Source organism: Cyprinus carpio, chromosome A25, assembly GCF_018340385.1.
Source record: "Cyprinus carpio isolate SPL01 chromosome A25, ASM1834038v1, whole genome shotgun sequence".
NCBI classification, from domain to species: domain Eukaryota; kingdom Metazoa; phylum Chordata; class Actinopteri; order Cypriniformes; family Cyprinidae; genus Cyprinus; species Cyprinus carpio.
In genome coordinates, this window is record NC_056596.1 from 5,362,490 (window position 1) to 5,380,409 (window position 17,920).

Sequence of the window (17,920 nt, forward strand, 5' to 3'; positions counted from 1 at the left end):
GATAAAAATAAATCCTTACATTACAATGACTTAGTCATTACATTAGGTTTTTTACCTTGTTTCATTGACTTAAGAGATTAAAAATTCAGTTTTCAGCAATTAAAATGCATAACTGAGTAAAAAATTCCCATACTATGCTGTAATAAAACCAATTTAGCAAACTTTTGCAAAGATAAGCGTGTAAAACAGTAAATTATACTTTAGATATCTAAAGTGTTTGTAGCACTGCCATTGTATTTATTTATATTAGTTTCTGAGCTTCAGAGATATCAAGTAGGAATGAATATCCCACATCCGCCTTTAAATGGAACATAGCTTATTGCTAACTGTGGTGGTTTGGCAGAAACTAGGATGACACATTGAAATGTATCCTGAATTTTTATATTCATGGTATTATTAGCACCGTTCTAGCGCTATAAACACATGTCCACAAATAAAATATACCTCTGTTCACTCAGTAATTGGTCGGAGGCGCCCATTTTAATGACTCCTCATCAGCTGTGCCAGTGGGATTGATTGGCAGTGAGGCCACACCCACTTGCTCAGCATGTATTGGTATGTGAGGCCTCAGCCCTGGTGACACTCTTCATATCAATTAAAGCCAAATTAGGGAGCCATGTTCTGCTAATTATGCTACGCTTCACATTCCCAGAATAAAGTGAGCGTGTGTTTACTGAGATAAATAAATAAAGACACGGGCTGCCAAGACAAGCCAACTTTAATCAGATTTTCAGTGCTTTCTCTCTCTCTATGTGTGTGTGTGTATGTGTGTGTTTCTACTCTGTGATTGAAACAGAAGGTGTAATTATATGACTTCGCCATTTGGTGACAGTGTGGTAACATGTCTTGTGAAAAAGGCACCAATTCTCTGTCTCATTTCTTCCTATTTGACAAATAATGAAATCAGGGAAGGTTATTTCATGCAGGGAGGTTGTTTGCTTGTGTGTGTGTGTATGTGTGAGCAGCGAGAGGGGAAAAAAAAAGTGTGCCTACACGTGTGGACGGCTTCATCTGTTCAGAAGCGTGAGCACATTTGGACGAAATGTCGCCTAAAAACCAGACAGTGTTCAGTATTCTGGAATATAATAAATAATAAAGAATCATGCGCTGTGTCTTTTTATAAAATGTTCTCAGCCTGGTGTAATTGGACTTTTTTTACCCAACGGTTTGCTAGGCATACTTGCAGCTTTAACCACAAAGAGTCAGACAAGAAAGAGAGACAGATGATTGCAGATAAATTGATAGAAAAATGGAGTGATTGAAAGATGGAAGGAGGGAAAACCTGATATGACAAAAGATGACTGTAAAATAAGATAAAATCCACTGAGTAAATTTGGATTTCATTTGATGACCTGTCTCTCCAGCAGGTCCTTGTTCCCCCGCTAAGATGGACTTTGAAGTACAATTCACTTATAACTCACAAAAATCCTCTTCCACCTCCTCTCCCTGGTTTTTCTTAACTGCCTGTGTGTGACAGAATCAGAGTTAAGGCTAGTTTTTCCACTTCATGTCCTTGCTAATGGTTAATCCTGTCTAACCTTAGACTTGAAATCAATCTGTGCCCATGAGACTGGTCCCTACATTGGTAATTTTTATGACCGATCTTATGTAATGTGTCAGACTGATCATCTACACCACTAGCAGCTGTTATTGATCATACTCGTTTTTTTTTTTTTTTTTTTTTTTTTTTTTTAGCACACCAGAGCTTTATTATCCAGAAGTGGGGAACTGGGGGAAGAGCTTTGGGATCGAGCTGTGGCTGTTCCATGGAAAAGGCCAAATCTTGATTCGTTACGGTTCCCAGTCTGTCCCTGGATCTTGTCTCATCAGTTATATAGCGTGAAGGGGAGTAGTGTAGGTCAGGTTAGCATAATAGTTGTGCTGACAATTTGTTCACAAATATGACCACATTTTCAAGACAAAATGCGAGTAGCAAAACTGCCACGATGCTAGTTAGCTGCTAATGCATTAAGTATGTTTTTAGCATAACTTTGATCTTATCAGCATAACCTCTTTCCAAAAATCTGCATTTTTTTTTAAGTATCACTCATGTCTGTCGTTGCACAAGTTAACAATTACTGGCAATAATAGCTATATTTGTTGTATTTTGAGTCGTTTAGTGTTTTGATGCAGGTATGAATTTTGGTGCAAAGACGTTTCTATTTGCTGATTAAGGGTTTATGAGAACCACAGTGTAATTCCACTGACAACTGCTTGTATTAAAAGGATCTAAATCCTGGTACGTATTTTCAGCACTGGCAGTACTTCCTTTTATGGGCTTTTTGATGGGAATGAAGCATCCTTACACAGCAGAAAACCCCTTTCGTTGTTACATGGTCTCCTAAAAAAGAAAGACATGGACAAGACTAGCTCTAATATGCTATCCTTTAAAGCTGCCTTTTGACTATATCTGACAAACTGCAAGTTTAACCCAAAAATTGTCATTTATTTTCAATAATTAGTGTATTTGGAAATTGTTATACTAACATGAACATAAACATGATTAGAACTAGAATTTCATGAGAAAATGTGAGTGACGATTATTGGCTATGAATGTTTTTGTTATCATGGTTATGCGGGTGTTGCTTACTGGTTAAGCATTATATATCCTTGTCCAAGGTAGTGCAACAGTTGAAGTTCTCCTGTACAGTATATGCTTAGTGTTCTTGTATTGTTGTTGCACAACAAACCTGATTGCTGAAAAGGGTAAGTGGCCTTAAACTCAATGTTATTATTCAGGTTACAAGGTCTAAACATTTTTATAGTTTAGCTTACACTGACATTCTCTGTAGTAGAAAAAAAACTGACCATACATGCAGAACGTTATACTAATGCCTGTTGAACTGCGAAAAATTCAACTTCATTATGTAATGAATTCCAATTACACATTTTTAGGTATGCAATAGAGCATGAATGCTAACTAGCATACCAAAATCAATCTTGTTAGCATAGAAACAGACTTGTACTATACTATTATACTATTAAGAAACCTTATTATACAATTAATGCAACTTTGATGAATTGATGTAGCTAAATCAAGTTTGCTTGGCATAAAAATAGACATTTGACTCTAAAGCAGGGATAGGCAACTCCGGTCCTGGAGGGCCACTATCCTGCAGAGTTTAGGTTCAGCCCTCATAAAAACTCACCTGCCTGTATCTATTTAGTAATCCCGAAAACACTGATTGCCTTGTTCAGGTGTGTTTAATTAGGGTTGGAGCTAAACTCTGCAGGACAGTGGCCCTCCAGGACTGGAGTTGCCTATCCCTGCTCTAAAGTCTCTTATATTGCTAAGAATGCAACTTTGCTGTGTTGCGAATTACTATGACATAGCAAACTTGCTAGGCATAAAAGCAGAAAAATTATGCTAAAGCAACTTTGTTGTGTTATGAATGCTATATGATATAGCTAAATCAAGCATGACATTATGAGAAATCAAGCTTGCCCAGCTATCATTAATGTTCACATTCTTGCGTAGCATATGTTTCAGGACTGTGTACACCAACAAAAGTAATACATTTTCCTGCGTAGTTGTAGTAGAAGCTATGATTAGCTGAGGTTGTATGCTTTTTGTCTCATCCACAAGTGTGTGGATACGAGTTTGTCTAAAGATGATGGATAAATCAGAGCTGTGTGCCATTTGCGACCCTCTAGCGCTAACCTCGGCTACTCTGCCAATTGTTTCGCCTGTTTCCATTCTGAGTCAGGTCACTTCAAGATTGTCTGTTGCTAATTGTGAGGGACAGCTTCACGACTGTGAGGGGGTGCTGTGCCGCACGTCTGCGGCAGATCAGTGTTTGCACGCATGAGCGTGTTTTTGAAATGTGCGTTACTGATAATCAGCTCAATAGCGAAGAGGGAGTATCAGTCTATGCATGTCTCTTACCTGTCTTACAGGTGTGTATGTGATCTCACATCTGTGTTGACTGCAAGGTTTGATGTTTTAGTCTTTCTCAACACTATTTTGTTGACTTGCTTCGTCTGAGAGGCCTAAAGGACACGCGTGTTTTATCAAACAGCCAATGCTGTTTGTGAATAAAAGGATTTGATTTGTAGGAGTGTTAGGTGAGCCAGAGATTAAATGGTAAGTTGACTCTGAGAGTGGCTGCAACTTGGCCAGCACATGTTCCTGGCATTACATACTCATACATATGATCACACAAACTATATATTGTTGATCATCGCCCGCCGTTGTGTCGGCTGTGTCACTTTGCCCTCTCAGAAGCTGCATACCACAAATCAAGTCTATTTCAGCCATCTCTTTCAGAATAAACAACTCACACTTTGCTCCATCCATCCGCTTAGTGGAAGAGAATGAAAAGCCATTTCTATTAAAGCGATGCGCTCCCCAGGGGACCGAGAGAGGAAACAGGAAATGCAGAGGAGAAAGTGGGAGACAGAGAGGGGAGGAGTGTTTCCTTTCATCATTACAATAAGTGGCTCATTTTGCAGTGTGGTGGTAACAGGAAGACTTGCTTCAATAACTGTACCACTGTCAGCAATGTGGAGTCACGACAAACTTGCCAAGCTTCATCAATCCTCTGAACTCATGCAACACTGTTCCCAAGTCAGCTTCCCATAGGAAAGAAAAATCACAAATGAAATCTCTTTAATATCTTGGTTGTTTCTCATAGACTGAAATGTGTGAAAACTGCAACTTTAGTATTTTATAGTTGTGACTATAATTACATTTTTTTTTTACTTCATTGACAAATTATTTCTCATTACTATGACTTTATTTCTCCCAACTGTAACTTTGTATGTGACAATGTGACTTGCTATCTCACAACTGCAGCTTTTTCCCCACAACTGTAATTATATTTTTCTATTTTAATCTTTTAACATTTGTTTGTTTGTGTATTCATTTTTATATTTCATATTATTTATATAATACATTCATATTATATAATTTCATATAATCTTTAATTTATAATTTATATAATTTAATTGTAATATTAATTACAATTAAAAATTTTCTTATACTACTTTTTAAAAATATACATTTTAGACTTTTAATATAAAGTTTATACTCTGAGACTAAAACAGGCTTTTTTTTTGGTTAAAAAATATTGCTTTAAAATGCTTTTATGTATGAGTTATGAAGAGATTTCAACAATGTCTCACTGTTTTTTCAAGATCAAATTACCTGAGCTGCTATATACATTAACTTCATAGCTCTATATGCTTACTGTATGTCACACCATCTCTGTTGTGTCTATTTTTTATTTCTCCAGCATCCCAAAGGTAAGAAAAATCAATAATGAGATCTCTTTAATATCTTGGTTGTTTCACATGACTGAAATATGACTTTGTCATAATTGCAACTTCAAGTTTAATTCTTTCTGCAGTTATTAACTATATATACATATTTAAACATACACCTGCATACACAATAAACATAACAATCCTATTGCGCATGCAATCTAATTATACACTGTACATGCACATATGCACATATTTTCTAACATGAAATACAGAAAGTCCTAAAACAAAACAAGACAACTCTCCACCCACCCGCCTGCCCGACCATTCAACTACCCACCCAACCACCCACCTGGTTTTGTAGTTTTGACTGTAATTTTTACTTTATTGATAGTTTATTTCTGGTTACTGTGGCTTTATTTCTCCCATCTGCACTTTTTACGTGTGATAATGTGACTTGCAATGTTATTTTCTTTCACAATTCACTTTTTTTTCACATACATTAATTTATTTGTTTGTTTGTTTGTTTGTTTATTTATGTGTACTATGTTTTATACTTACTATCACTATTATCTTTTTTCTTGCTTTTTAGACTTTTATTCTCTTACACTCTTACTCTGTCACTCCTTTCATATTTGTGTCTATTTCTCAGTTTTATTTCTCTGTTTCATCTTTTATTTCTCTATTTTTAGGTTGATGTATAAATGAGTAAAATAAAATCTTCCTCTAGGGTGCCGCAAAGCTCCCCATTCCGGAGTCCTTCGGTCAGCATCTGCTCTGCATCTCTGTCTCTGATCGACTGCCACACCGTACCCATCAGTGGCTGCCATATGCTATCCCAGCAGCCATCTCCTGCTGTAAACAAACGATAGATTTTGACAGATGCTCACTGACCACGATCTCACCATATCACAGTGCTCTGGACACAGTTCTGCACTCTGACAGGTGGACTCTCACCCCTCCTTCCTCCATTATAATTACAGAGTGAATAGATTTAAAGATCAGACTGTTTAAGGTGGCCCTGAATTAACGCCTGTGTCAGGGGCTCTATTATCCTCAGGGCTGCTTTGTGACACCAGCAGTGCTGAAAAGGCCACAGCCGCCCTGCCATTTCTCATAATAGACTTTTTAGTTAAAAGGACAGGAAAATAATAAGCAGACTTCATGGTGGAAAGTGGACGCCATTTGTCTTTCCTGCCGAATCGACTTCAGAGGGACAGACGAGGGTCAGTCATGATAGAAAGACAGGGCTGCTCTTTTCAACTCTTCATTCTCACACACAGACAATCACAAAGACAGCTTGCAGTCTGTTTAATAGATTAACAAAGTCTGTGTGTCTGTGTGTCTGTGTGTCTGTCTGTCTATCTATCTATCTATCTATCTATCTATCTATCTATCTATCTATCTATCTATCTATCTATCTATCTATCTATCTACCAAATCTCATTGTGTGCTGTTAAAGTCAAAATCCAGTAGATTCAGTGTACACGTTTCTAAGCTTTTCTCATTCAGAAGGCCAACTGTGTAAACCAGCATTAGTTTGAAATTGAAAGCTCTCTGACAGAGTGTAAAGAAGCATTGATTGAACACAAACTCAGTCGGAGGAGAGACTTTTGTGGGGCTGCGAGTCTCCAGCGGCTGTCTGATCCTGCGCCTCGCTTGGGGAAAAAGCAGATTTAATTAAAGCAGAATTAAAGAGCATTGTTATTTTGATTGAAGACACCCGGCTTCTTTCCCTCCACTTTCTCTCACTCGGCTGTCCTGGATTCAAGCTGATGGGCTTCATCGCCGAAGGTTTACTTGAGTACATAGTGTGCATCTGGTGAGCTCTTCTTCTGAGCACACACGCTAACACATGCAGGTCTTACTGCATGTTTGAGGAATACAAACGCCTGTAGATTGAGGCTAATTCTGTGTTATTGGATAATGAGAAAAGTCTGTATGACACACAGACTGGCACGCTATTGGAAGTTAATTAAATTTCAGTAGAGAGGCAGAATAGATCCTGACAGAACCTGAAGACAGCAAAAGCAACATTGGTCAGAAAGAAACAATGACAGGTTGATTTCTTCCAGGCCCCGTCTGTGAGGGGTGAGAGGGGACCAGACACAGATGGAGAGAGAAAAAGAGATGCAAAGACAGTAATGAATAGTGTGTGTCCTGATAATTGCATTAATGATTATTAGGCAGAGCTCAGGGGAAGGTGATGAGAGAGAGGGAGAGTTTCTGTCAACTAACTTTGACAAATAGCTCTGCTTGGAATATTCATTCACAAAATAAACTTTAAGGAAGAAGAGAGGGAGGAAAGAGGAAAAAGGAAAAGGATGGTCTGTGAAGAAGATTGATTTGTTGTACCACCTAGAACAAGTTTAATTTCTAGCCCCACTAACAGCTTGTTATTTATAGTAGGACTATTTTATAGTAGTGTTATACTTTGTTAGCAGTGGAATAATACTTCCTAGCACTGCAGGGAATTGTGGGATTTACTCTGTGAATACAGTGAGTTGCCTGATCAAAACAAAATTAACCGCTTTGATGTCATAAAAACGTCACATAAATGTCAGAGGATGAAGAGCTCTTTAAACACGTATTAGTGACCTTTAAAAGACTATGGCTTGGTTAGACAAAGACAGTGCTTAGACTAAGTCAGTATTAGGCCACAGTTCAATTAGGACATTTAAGTAATTAAAAAAAACATTCCTGGTGTGCATCTTGAGACAAAACAAGGGCACTGACATATTTTAAGATCAATTAGTACAAGTTTCTTTCAGTTGAAATAGCTTCGTTCTTACATTTTAGTCTGGGACTAGGCTTAAGCCTTGTCTGTGAAACCTGTGGTTAGTGTGTCAATGATTCACCTTTTCATTCAAATAATGTGCTTTGATTGGTGTGCAGTTCGAATTTGCCCTCTGCGTTGACACCAATATCTTTGACCTCACCCACCAGGTGTCCCCTCAGATGGTGATAACAGCACCTCAAAAACTCACACAAACAGTGGAGAATAACACCCAGCTTAATGCCAGGTGGCTGTCGACTGAAGACATTTTTCACATAAATCAAACTGCCATTGGGCTTATCAATAATAACAAGTCAATTAGCAGGCGGAGAGAGGCACAGATCTCTAGGGGTCACCGCTTGTTTGTTAGATGGACATCTGCAGCTCTGTTTGCCTTGTCATGGCAACAGACCTACGGTTTCTCTCTGTTTTTCTCATTCATTAAGATTGTGAAGACTGAAGTCTCTGGCAGGCCTATCTACAACTTTAAATTCTGTCATCATATCCACCCTCATGTTGTTCCATTCCCATTAGACTTTCGAATCACAAATGATTACATGTACTTTTTTTTTTTCATTTCGAAGTTTAACAGTGTGAATAGTGTGAAAAGTCAAATTTTATTGTATATAAGAAAGCAGCTTGGACATTTAGCAAAATAACTCCTTTAGTATTCTATGGTAAAAAAGAAAGTCATACAGGTTTGGAATGACATGTGGGAGAGGAAAAGATGACAGACTTGTAATTTTTGTGTGATTTGTTCCTTTAAATAATGCACAAAACATTAATAAGTCAATAAACATGCACACATGTAACCTCTATCATGATCAATCAAATGCTAAATGTCGGCTTTGTTTTTCAGGCCCTCAAGGAATCTTTGTGAAGAATGAAGGAGCACTTGTAAAAAACTGGTATTTTCAATGACCTTTCTAATTTTGCTCGGTTTATAGACTTGGCTATTATAATTTGGCCAAAAGCAAACTGTCTTTTGCATAAAAATCACTTTCCGTCTCTATTACTCACAATAATGAGGCTTTATTTATTTCTCCCTCTGTTCACCCATTTAAATGGATTTAAATCATTTGAATTTAATCATTAATTTTCATATTTAAAAATTGTAGTATTATGTGGGTCATTCTACAGTATGATTGTTGTTGTATGCATCAACAAAGTAAAAGCTTGCATGAACTCTTCATTGTCAAAGTCATTTTTATACATGTATATATGGGGCACAAATGGCAGCCATGTTGTAGAATGACCTACACTGTACATTATGTATGATGTTTACTCTTTGTTTGGTTTGCAGAAGTTGTGGTTCTCACATGAAACAGGCCTCACAATGCTTGCGGGCACTTGGTGACTGTTTAATGGCTAGTCTGTCAGATCTTGCACCAAGAAGTCCAGACAGAACAGCACCAATTACAGCACAATAACTCTTCTGCAAAAACACCCTTGATTTATTTATCAACAAATAAATCCCTTTAATTCATATTTGCTGATGACACCAACACCATTCATAGTGGGACTGCAATAGAGCCCGCTTGTCGAGATAATGCTCATTATAGTGACATCCCAGTTTCCTCCAGTATAGGTAATTTGTCCAAAACGACAACGGAAAATAATCTTGTCTCAGTAGGAATCTAAAATTGTGAAATGTATTCGTACTATACCCTATATTTGCTCTGCTTTTCCAATTTTTGAATACACTGTAAAAGACATTTTACTCAGGCAGCCTTGAGTAGATGGTTGTCAGCTCTCTTTTAATGGATTCCTTTGATCTGATGTGTTTTAACGGTGTCTATTTTTCTATATAGAGGGGGATCAAATAGCAGAGCTGCAGCATGTTGGCTTGGACCACCTGCTGGAGATGAGTTTCAGAGAGCGCCGGGGAAAACAGCAGGGGGATGCATTAGATTTATCCATGTGGCTCGTACTGACGTGTTTATGATGCAGAATGTGCATGTGTGTTTGTGTGTCTAAAAAGTATGTGGTTTATGTTGTGTATTGGAGTATTTGTGTGCAGATGGTCTATGATGTCTCATATTGGTGCATATGTGTGTGTGTGTGTGTGTGTGTGTGTGTGTGTGTGTGTGTGTGTGCAAGACTTTAGTTTGAAATGGTTTGCTAAATATGACAAAATATACCTTTTAAGGATGTCTTAATTTGGATGATGTTTTTTTTTATGGTTAAAGTCAGTCTGTATGCTAATTATAATTAGCATCATGTAAAAACAATAAGGTTATACTTTAATTTTGACGGTCCCCTTTAGAAATTCTGTTGACTATAAGTAACTTTGCACCTACATGTCAACTATCTAACTTATTAGAGTATTACATGTAGTATAGTATTAGCTGACAGTTCAATTAGGGTTAGTTTACATGTATTTACAAAGTTACTTACAGTCAGTAGAATCTGTTTGGGTGACTATCAAAATAAAGTGTTAGCAGATATTAAGCATACAGTCTACTAATACTCTAAGGACAGGTAGTTGACATGTACTGTAGTTGCAAAGTTACTTTTAGTCAGAATGTCTAAAGGAGACCATCAAAATGAACTGTTAGAAACAATAGAAGCCTAAGTCCTCATTATGTAGTTTAGTAAATGTGTTTGTCTATATGTGAATGTGGTTAGCATCAACCGCAACCCCCTTCCCGAGACCTCCCATGTTTCTCAGGTGCTGAAATGTGGCAGTTAAGGACCCCACAAAGAGGTATAAATAGGACTCTCTTCCTATGGAGAGACAGTCTTTTATAGGAGCACCAAGTGATTGAGATCCAGCCAGCAGACACTCTTAGATAGAGAGCCTGGAAGACATCCGCACTCAGAAACACACTAGGCCTCCCCTGTGCCCCCATGCGGAAAGGCCCCAGGGGAGAATTCGCCAGCTGAGCCTCAAAAACAAGGTAGGACAACCCAGCTGACTGACAGACTGAATGCACTCAGCTGTTTGTGTGTATGCGTGTCTCAATAGTTCACTTCAGAGTTGATAGCTGGAGAGACCCAGGGTGCAAACACAAGCTGAGAGTGAGAAAAAAAGAGAGAGAGAGAGAGAGAGAGAATGCCAGCATGTACTCGCCATGGGAGTGTTATGGTAAGCGTTTGTTGATTTATTGATCAGGAAAGAGGACCGTTTTACATTCTCATGGATAGAATGTGAGCGGTGCGTCACATTGTGACACAGTTGTTTTGAGAGTCTGCAAGGGTTTGACAGCTACTACTAGTCCAAGTGATGTGACTTCTGAGGTAGTCTTTGTTTTTATTTGTGTGTTTATGCAGATCATGGCACTCTGGGAGTGACATGGTTGAAACACAGGATAGAAACTGATTCATAGGGAATTGCTGGCATTACAATTTCCCTTCATTCCACTTCATTCAATGGCTGTGCATCATATGAATTGCCTCTCTCTCTTTCTCTCGAGTAATCCATTAAATACCAGCACACTCCTCCATGGACTTAAACTCCTGGTTCAGCACAGTAAATGACTATTATAACTGATTGACAGCCCTAGAGGTGTCCATTTAGCAAACTCTTGGTACCTGAGAAAGATGAGGGGCAAAAAGTTAAATGAAAGATGAGGGATAGAAAAAAGGACATAGTGGGTCCCTGAGCGGGAATGTTCGGGAGGAGAGAAATTAAGTTTTCAGCAGTAGATCGATATCTGAACGCTTGTCTCATGCATTTTACAGAGGCTTTAAATGCCACTTATGGTATAATGCTGTACTCTGGGTCAGAGCAAAGCTCTCCCGTTTGGGCTGGGATTTCAGGGCTGCTTTTAACAAACTAAGCCTGTAGACCTAAGTAAATCTGTCTGATTGTGTCACAGCCTTGGAAATAATGTTGTTTTGCTCTTCTTTTGTGTATTTGAAAGCCTGAAACCCGCCTTTTCTGTTACACCTAAGAATATTCTTAGCAGCCAAGCTAATCTCATAGTCTCATAAACTCTTGATTCATAAAGAATTAATCTTATTCCTTCTCACTTTCTTTTCTCATTCTTGAAAGCAGCTGAGACTAATCTGACACTATGGAGAAAGGGAGGTGGAGTTCCGAAGATGCTCCCAGAGCCTCCATGCCTGACGAATTGTCTCATCCTAAGTTTTCAGAATGGAAGTTTAAGCTCTTTCGGGTCAGGTCCATTGAGAAGGCCCCTCTGCCTAATGAAACACCGGTGGAGAAGGAAAACCAGCCAGAGGTAGCAATGGAAATTGCAGGCTCTCCAGGCAGTGTTATGAAGCTCTGTTTTGGAGGGAAGAGTAAGGAAAACATGGAGAGTGCTCAAGGGAGAGTGGACCTTAAGCTGCAGGAAATTGATACACACATGAATCTTCTCAAGTGAGTCTAATAAAATATTGATTCAGCTGTATGAATTCTGAATGTTGACTTGGCTTGTGCACATTTGGAAGCATGTCTTTGTTTATCTTAGTTTAAGATTAATTTACTTGTGTCTTTTGCAGATGCCTGTGTCGCCTTTGTGGCCTTTCAATACGGAAGGCTAAAGGTCCGTCGCATGAAGTCCATGGAGACTTGGAAGTGTCCAGCCGGTGTGCCTTGCGTAGGATGGGCTGTAAGTTGCTAAACTGGCCAGAGGTGATCTTGAAGGTCTTCAAGGTGGATGTGACAACCGACATGGAGACGGTACATCCGTCTTTGTTTTGTCACAGATGCTGGACTGCTGCCATGAGGGGAGGAGGTTTCTGTTCTTTCACTAGAACCCAGATTCCAGACTGGAAGCCCCACACCACCCACTGCAACCTCTGCTTCCCTAAGAAGAGCTCTTTTCAACGAATAGGAAAGAAGCGGGCCAAACCACTTAAAATTGCACACAGCACTCCAAAGAGAATCAAAAGGGACTCCTCAGAATCCTCAGGGGCCAATAGAGTGTGGAGACAGACCTCAGAGAATACTGGATCAGGTGGGAAAGAATGGTTAAAACTATCAGTTCAGAGAGGACAATGGGTAAAGAATATCACCCAATGCCAGAGGGACCATCTGAGCACTAAGCTCATCCCTCCTGAAGTCCCAGCACACTTCCTGCATGCTGTTACTTGCCAAGTGTGTGATCACTTGCTTTCTGACCCTGTCCAGTCACCATGTAGACACCTGTTCTGTCGGGTCTGCATCCTAAGGTACAGTCGTGCTTTGGGTCAAAACTGTCCCACCTGTAACCAACATCTAAATCCATCCCACCTGACCAGGCCAGCCAAATTCTTCCTTGCCACCCTCAACTCTATCCCTCTGCTTTGCCCCAGTGAAGGATGCAACGACTGGGTCCGATTTGACTCCTTTAGGGAACACTGCCTCAACCACTACCATGAAAAAGAGTCTCAGGAAGAACAAAATTCTTCAGAGCAGAATATTGATGATTACTTGCCGGTCAACAAAGGTGGGCGTCCTCGACAGCACCTATTGTCACTGACCCGTCGGGCTCAAAAGCACAGGCTGAGAGATTTGAAGAACCAGGTGAAGGCATTTGCTGAAAAGGAAGAAGGAGGGGATGTGAAGTCAGTCTGTTTGACGCTCTTCCTTCTGGCATTGAGAGCTGGGAATGAACACAAACAAGCAGATGAGCTGGAAGCTATGATGCAAGGTAATGCCAAGAAACATATCACCCACAATATGTGACTGTCAAAGCAGTCGTTGTCAGACAAATACAACTAGAATAAACACACAATACATTATTGACTTACTCACATAAACTTGGGAGGCATCAAGAATAAGAACATATAACATTTTTATAATCTAATATATGGCATCACTATTTGTTTTCTATAATGAACTGGTCTAATTTTCAATGCCTGACTGCAGATAATTGTACTCATTTTTTATAGAACAACAATTTTAACATGTAATTTTACACAATTATGTTCACATTGACTACCTTCAAATAGATGCACACAAAATGAATTGAACATGTCCACAAGGTTATCTACACAAGAATTAATGAATTCTTTTCTTATATGCCTCACTGTCAATTTAAATAGAATAATCACCACTTTACTGAATGTGTGTACGTGCACATGTGGGACTCAATACATAATAATAATTCTTGTAAAGAGCCTGTTAGGATGAAAACAACATCAGTATCCCATGTATCTACAAATGACATAGATACTGTCTTCGGCCCCCAGGGGAACAGGGCCCAGCTGGTGCCTGTTTTCATCATCAGCCGATAGATCCGTATTTCCAGCCCAGCTGAGTCACCTCTCTTCTAACTTAAGCATTAATAATCTCGCAAATCTAGAACAATTAGGACACATTACATGCTGCAATTAAAATCAAAATTCCAGATATGCTAGCACTCATTTGCTGGTGCTCTGAAAACAGTCCATAAACACACATAGGCACACAATCACACATTCAGGCTCACATTCTCACTTATTTTGAGTTTATTCTGGATAAACAGTTTTATGAATTCAAACTTCTGATTTTATCTCACACAGTTTTCTTTTCCCTCTCTATTCTCTTTCAGGCAGGGGATTTGGGCTTCATCCTGCAGTGTGTTTGGCTATAAGGGTAAACACATTCCTTAGCTGCAGTCAGTACCACAAGATGTACCGCACTGTAAAGGCCACTAGTGGCCGCCAGATATTCCAGCCACTGCACACTCTACGTAATGCTGAGAAAGAGCTTCTCCCTGGGTTCCACCAATTTGAGTGGCAGCCAGCTTTAAAAAACGTTTCCAGCTCCTGGGATGTGGGAATCATTGACGGCCTCTCTGGTTGGACAACCTCTGTTGACGATGTCCCTGCGGACACCATCTCCAGAAGATTCCGTTATGATGTGGCACTAGTTTCTGCATTAAAAGATTTGGAAGAGGACATAATGGAAGGACTGAAAGAGAGGGAGCTGGACGACAGCATGTGCACCTCTGGTTTTACCGTTGTGGTGAAAGAATCATGTGATGGTATGGGAGATGTCGGCGAGAAGCATGGATCTGGTCCAGCGGTTCCTGAGAAGGCAGTGAGGTTTTCCTTCACAATCATGTCCATCTCCATCCGAGTTGAGGGTGAGGACGATGGCATCACCATTTTTCAGGAACAAAAGCCAAACTCTGAGCTCTCCTGCAGACCTCTGTGCCTCATGTTTGTGGATGAGTCTGACCACGAGACCCTGACGGCCATCTTGGGACCTGTGGTAGCGGAGCGGAAAGCCATGATGGAAAGTCGGCTTATTTTATCTGTTGGTGGTCTCCTACGATCCTTTAGGTTCTTCTTTCGGGGCACAGGCTATGATGAGAAGATGGTTCGTGAAATGGAAGGCTTAGAAGCATCAGGCTCCACTTATATATGCACACTCTGTGACTCAACCCGATCTGAAGCATCCCAGAACATGGTGCTACATTCCATCACACGTAGCCATGATGAAAATCTTGAGCGCTATGAGATCTGGAGGACAAATCCTTTCTCAGAGTCTGCTGATGAACTGCGTGACCGGGTCAAAGGTGTTTCCGCCAAGCCTTTCATGGAGACCCAGCCTACTCTAGATGCTCTGCACTGCGACATTGGCAATGCTACAGAATTCTACAAGATCTTTCAGGATGAGATTGGTGAAGTCTACCAGAAGAGCAATCCAAGTCGAGAGGAACGCCGTCGTTGGCGGTCAGCCCTGGACAAACATCTAAGAAATAACCTGAAACTCAAGCCTGTGATGAGGATGAATGGAAACTATGCTCGTCGGCTGATGACACGAGAAGCTGTGGAGGTGGTCTGTGAGCTGGTTCTTTCCGAGGAACGGCGTGAGGCACTACGGAAACTGATGGACCTCTACCTTCAGATGAAGCCTGTGTGGCGTTCTACCTGTCCCTCCCGAGACTGCCCTGTCCAACTCTGTCAGTACAGCTACAACTCTCAGCAATTTGCTGATCTCCTTTCCACCACATTTAAGTACCGCTATGATGGAAAAATCACCAACTACCTCCACAAGACTCTGGCCCATGTTCCTGAGATTGTTGAGAGAGACGGGTCTATTGGAGCATGGGCCAGTGAAGGCAATGAGTCTGGGAACAAGCTGTTCAGACGTTTTCGTAAGATGAATGCAAGGCAGTCCAAAACATTTGAACTTGAAGATGTACTGAAACACCACTGGCTGTACACCTCCAAGTATCTTCAGAAGTTTATGGAGGCTCACAAGAATTCAGCAAAAGCAATGCAAGCCACATTCAACCCAGAAGTGACCACAGATGAAGTTGATATGGCTCTTGAAGTCCCTGATTTTTGAGCTTTTCTTTGATTGACTTTCTTTAATGGACCCCTTTTCTTGCTAATGAAAATATTGTTAAGTAATTGATTTTATTTCTTGAGATGAGATGTAATATCACGTGTAATGGCTTTGTTATTCAGCTAAATTGTTTTATGGCAAAGATAAAATTGAATTGGCAGGGCTTTTTTCTCCCCAGCTTTTACAGGCAAGTTGTCTGAGTTTTATCTCTTGTTGCTTGTAAAATATGAGGGATTTTATTGTATTGTCAGGTTGTGACACCTTCACGAATTCATACAGAAGGGTTATTTATGAAAATGTATGAGCGAGTTGTAAGTCACTGAAATTGTGTTAAAGGAGCCCCACATTTATGATCACACAGGTCAAAGACAAAATGAAATTAGGAAACGCAAATTGTCTCCTTTACAGAAGGTCTAGAAAAAAGGGGTTATTTTAGCAATGCAGTATTTTGATTATGCTCAACTGGTCCACAAATAACTATAAACACCCATAGACACTATGCTACAGCATTTGCACATTTACATTTAGCAGACACTTTTATCCAAAGCGACTTACAGTGCATTCAGGCTATACATATTTTTATCAGTATGTGTGTTCCCTAGGAATTGAACCCACAACCTTTTGCACTGCTAATGCAATGCTCTACCACTGAGCTACAGGAACACTTTACATAGACCCTACCCCATAATCTACCTCAGTCTTCAATCCTACATGTCCCACAGGACATTTGCACCATCCTGCTCACACAAACACATTTTCAAATATTGAACCATGTCTTTTACACCATAGCACCTATTGACTATTGTCAGAATTTCTTTATTGCTATGTGTTAGAGTTAAGAGATGTGTGCTCTATACGCACAAACTTGTACCTCAATTTGTTAATCATCTCTTATTTTGTTTAAGAGTGCTAGATTTAAATCACTGTGCTTATTGTACTCTCTTAAACTGAGAGGATTTTAGTAATCCACTTTATAAATGCATTTTATTTTATTTGTCAGTTGATTGATTTCTTTGTGAATTGATTTTACTGGTTTCTTTGTGTTATGAATTGATTGATTTTTTACTTTCTTTGAAACATTATATGACAATTTCTGAATTTGCTGAATTGTCATATAATCTCAAGTGACAATTTCAAGTGTCTGTTTAAATTGCTTTATGTTATTTTTTATTTTTATTTTTTCAATAAAACACTGCATCGCACAGTTCCTAATTGTAAAAAAAAAAAAAAAAAAAAAAAAAAATTATGTTTTCTAGTCTTGCACAAAGGCACTGGTAATGTTCTTGACCTATCGTTATTTTTTTCTTTCATTGTGTGAGAGCATTATAGTGATTGTTGTAATTCATGAATTCATACATTGTCTTCTTTTCTTTTGAATATAATCGTTTTGTAAGAAATTACATTTTTCCTTTCCTTTTGGTAAAATAATAAAAAATAAATAAATAATCAGAAATTCCAATCTAATTGAGAACTTTTTTGTCCTATTGTATTGCATGTGGTTGAAGACAAAGTAGTTAAGACAGACATCTGACATTTACATCAATGTTCAGGTGTGTGTGTGTGTGTGTGAATGTAACAAAGTAGTTAAGACAGACATCTGACATATGCATGAATGTTTAGGTGTATGTATGTATGTGTGTGTGTGTGTGTGTGTGTGTGTGTGTACATATATATATATTCTAAGCATAAAAACAGACTTAAAAATAATCAATTTAAACGATTTATCTTTA

The 17,920-nt window shown here is 39.2% G+C and overlaps 1 protein-coding gene across 2 annotated transcripts; it reads left to right on the forward strand.

Moving 5' to 3' along the window:
• Positions 1–10,598: 10,598 nt before the first annotated feature.
• On the forward strand, positions 10,599–17,182 carry LOC122135556 (V(D)J recombination-activating protein 1-like). 2 transcript variants are annotated; one of them, XM_042715137.1, is made up of 4 exons: positions 10,599–10,878; positions 11,976–12,305; positions 12,428–13,560; positions 14,443–17,182. In XM_042715137.1, the coding sequence occupies exons 2-4, from the start codon at positions 11,998–12,000 to the stop codon at positions 16,188–16,190; spliced, it is 3,189 nt and encodes a 1,062-aa protein (XP_042571071.1). In that variant the 5' UTR covers positions 10,599–10,878; positions 11,976–11,997; the 3' UTR covers positions 16,191–17,182. The 2 variants fall into 2 exon arrangements, with proteins under 2 accessions (XP_042571071.1, XP_042571070.1); XM_042715136.1 differs by having other exon boundaries at positions 10,601–10,878; positions 11,979–12,305.
• Positions 17,183–17,920: the final 738 nt, after the last annotated feature.

Coding starts and splice junctions, on each gene's coding strand:
- LOC122135556 (XM_042715137.1), top strand. CDS start 11,998: ATGGAGAAAGGGAGGTGGAGTTCCGAAGATGCTCCCAGAGCCTCCATG. Junction 12,306..12,427: donor ACACACATGAATCTTCTCAA/GTGAGTCTAATA, acceptor TGTCTTTTGCAG/ATGCCTGTGTCGCCTTTGTG. Junction 13,561..14,442: donor GCTGGAAGCTATGATGCAAG/GTAATGCCAAGA, acceptor ATTCTCTTTCAG/GCAGGGGATTTGGGCTTCAT.